This window comes from Sceloporus undulatus, chromosome 6 (assembly GCF_019175285.1).
Source record: "Sceloporus undulatus isolate JIND9_A2432 ecotype Alabama chromosome 6, SceUnd_v1.1, whole genome shotgun sequence".
NCBI classification, from domain to species: Eukaryota; Metazoa; Chordata; class Lepidosauria; order Squamata; family Phrynosomatidae; genus Sceloporus; species Sceloporus undulatus.
The window spans coordinates 61,070,074-61,073,482 of NC_056527.1; the positions used below are offsets into that span (position 1 = coordinate 61,070,074).

The 3,409-nt window shown below is 37.3% G+C and overlaps 1 protein-coding gene across 1 annotated transcript; it reads right to left on the reverse strand.

Moving 5' to 3' along the window:
* Window positions 1–1,122: 1,122 nt before the first annotated feature.
* Window positions 1,123–3,409, reverse strand: LSM5 (LSM5 homolog, U6 small nuclear RNA and mRNA degradation associated). The gene is made up of 2 exons (XM_042474794.1): window positions 2,163–3,409; window positions 1,123–1,647 (listed from the first exon to the last, which is right to left on the reverse strand). The coding sequence occupies exons 1-2, from the start codon at window positions 2,244–2,246 to the stop codon at window positions 1,615–1,617; spliced, it is 117 nt and encodes a 38-aa protein (XP_042330728.1). The 5' UTR covers window positions 2,247–3,409; the 3' UTR covers window positions 1,123–1,614.

The following is a 3,409-nucleotide window of genomic DNA, read 5'->3' on the forward strand; positions in this document are numbered from 1 at the left end:
CACCAGGAATGAGGCAATGTTTCTCTGGCCACTTTTTTTCATTTTTGACCAATCTTCCTTTTTGGGTGGTCACCCAAAAATTGGCAATTTTTTTCTGCAAGGAAGGATACTGCAGTCCACAAATGTGGGGCCCCAAGTATTATTCTATGCAAATTAAGAAGAGATGTATTAGGAGGGAAGGACAATGAGGGAGAAATTATAATTATAAAATTATAAAAAATGGGTGACTGACATTATAAAAATGTCATTTTTCATCAAAATGGGTGGTTTACATTGCAAAAATGGAAACCATGGCTGAATGTGGCCCATGGACTCCACTGAGGATACAAGCTAGTTACAGTTGTAGCAAAAATGAAACTTGGAACAGCATTAAATCTTACACCTACTATAATGTCTGTTTCTAGCAGACATTACAGTATATGATTTCTTTATGCTTAAGTTTAGCATCTCCCCTTTTTTGTTATCAGCAATATTCCAATAAGCCACTTCGGTAGTAGAGGAAAAAGAACAGCCAGAGGAGGGGGAAAGTTTTAATAAATGAAGTAATAAGATTAAATTATGTGAAACACAGGCCTGTTACAGACTGCCAAAATAAAGCTGCTTCGGATCTCTTTGGAGGTATGCTGTTTAAATGATGCATGGGTCCTATGAATCTGGAAGCTGCACCAAAGCTGCCCTCCAGTGCTTAGGAATGGAGTGTGGCTTTGGCATAACCTCCGGACTCTTAGGACCCATGCATCATTTAAATAGCATACCTCCAAAGAGACCCGAAGCAGCTTTATTTTGGCAGTCTGTAACAGGCCACAATGTGACAAGGCTCTGATAAAAATAAAGTGGGTGTCTTTTTATTTCACTCCATTAAGCAATAATGTTTCTTTTCCTCTGATAAAAATAAAGCTAGAGAGTCAGTGTGGTGCAGTTGTTTGAGCACTGGACTACAGTTCTGGAGACCAGGTTCAAATCCAACTCAGCCATGGAAACCCACTGGGTGACCTTTGGCAAATCACACTCTCTCAACCTGAAAGGGAGGCAAAGGAAATCCTTTCTGAACAAATATTGCAAATAAAACCTTGTAATAGAATCAACTTAGGAAACAGCCCGGAGGCAAACAACAAACAAAAATAAACCACAAAGTACTTTAATGGACATTTTATAATAGCCCCTATTTTCAGCACACAAAGAAAAAAAGAGGGAAAAGAATTAAGGGGATAACTGTAAGAGAAGACATCTCCCACACTCCGGGAACCACATCCTAACTGGTCCATGAATCAGAGCATCATTTTAAAAAAAAATCTTAAGTAGTCAGAACAAGAACTACATATGTTTCATAATTTCACCTGGCATAAAGTATTTACATCAACAACATAACAGATTTATAAAAAAACAACTTAAAAATTCTTTATTGCCTTGCTCAGTACAACAAATTATTTTTTGCCTTTACAACAAAGTCATGATTTTAACTTACAAAGTCACAATATATGATGTACCTTCCTTGAAATGGAAATTGTACTTTATACTCAATATTCAATATCAACTTGAAACATAAAAACAAAATTTAAAGTTTCATCAAAATATTATTACAGAATAGTTTTCAGTGTTGGCTAGTGAACTAAGTTATACTTCTGGTCCTTCTCCTCCAGGAACCAGCTGTAGGGGAGAAAAGAAAAAGAAGACTTTCTATCATGTAAGAAAACACCACAGGCATTTTATTAGTAAAAGTTGTGCATCAACTACTCTGTCCTTTCTAAACGTCTGAATTACAGAAGCATTAACCAGAGATTGGAAAAGGTTTGGGCTTTTTTAAAATGATGACAGCATGGCAAAACAAGCCAACAGTCTTCTTTTCCTCTCAGACTTTATAGCTTGAAGAGCCACCAGTGAGATCCATTCCATTACCTTTTTTCATCCTATTTGTATTTGAACTTTGTAATGTGTTTATTTTTATGTGGGTTGAGTAAAAAAAAATTAACACTAAAATTAAAATGTTAAATAATCTATTTAAGAATACCATGAGCTCCCCCCCCTTTTTTTTTTTTTGCATTAGCAGGTAGATTAACAAAACGTAAATTACTAATTAACTAAGATTTTCGTTAACAAAAGCCTAGTCTAATAACAGAGATTTAAGGGGGTGAAGGAATCAGTATACAAGCAAAACTACTTACCATTGTTATGTTATTTCCATTTAGCAAAATCTGATCTAATTTTGTGATTCTTCGTCCTTCGGGTGTGATCTCACTGTTGACCATTTTTTTAAAAATTAGAAAAAAAAATTAGTTAGCTTTCTTGAAGACAACAATGCTTCTAGTTTATTGCCTCAGTCCATGAAGGCTCCTGAGATTAAAAAAACAACACATAATAACAGATTCAAAAAGTTACTTTTAAAATTAATATTTTTAAAATTTTACAATACAAATTATTACACTTTCTTCATACAAATATATGCTTTAGCACTTTACTTATTTTATACTAAATATTACCTCAGTGCACCGCTTCCCCTTAACCTGGAAGCAAATTGAAAACCAAATTGAAGGAGCAGTCTGGCTGCCACATTTTGCACCAGCTGACACTTCTGAACATGCTTCAAGGCAGCCCAAATGCAAAACACATATTGGCTGGCATGCTTTAGGGATACATGCAGGTGGAAACCCTACACCTGTATTTTTGGTTGCTGTAGTGGTTGGTATTCAGTTTCTCTCTCTGCAGCAACCCAAACACCATTCCTGAACTACCTCAAAGCCAGTGAAGAACCCCGCAACCCTTCCTAACCCCATACCTGGAGCCAGTCTCAGCCACTGAGATCTCTGAAGGATTGTGGCAGACCTCAACAAAATGATATCACTTTGCATCAGGCTATGGGGACATAGTTAGATGCTTCTGTGTTCCCAGCTGCTCTCTTCCAGGCTTCCTTCAAAGGGTTTATGGTGCATCCAGGCATTGTAAATGGCTCAATGTAGAGAAGTTCCACATATGGAACTACTACGCTATACAGAGGCATACAGAATTACAATAGGAGATAATTGAGGCACAAACCACTGTGGTCCAACCCACATTCTCTAATCAAGAGCACTGTGTGCATACCGGCCAAAGACAGGGAAAAACACTCCTAGCTACTTCAGCCACATGATCTTCAAGGAACAATGCTGGGTTCAAGAATAGCCCCAAGCTATGAGCACAGCCAAACAGCAATATCCCAGTATTACTTTCTGGGAACATTTTGTTATACAGAATTGGAACCACAGCAAACTGTGCCTCCAAGTCAGTCGAGAAGGGTACCATGATTGCACTGAATGTCACTGAGAGAACCAAAAGGGTATGCTCTCCTGGTAGAAGAAATCAACATTATACATTGTTTTTCTGAAAGATGTACAGTAGTTCAGAATTACAGCATGTCATTACATCCTTAACCCAG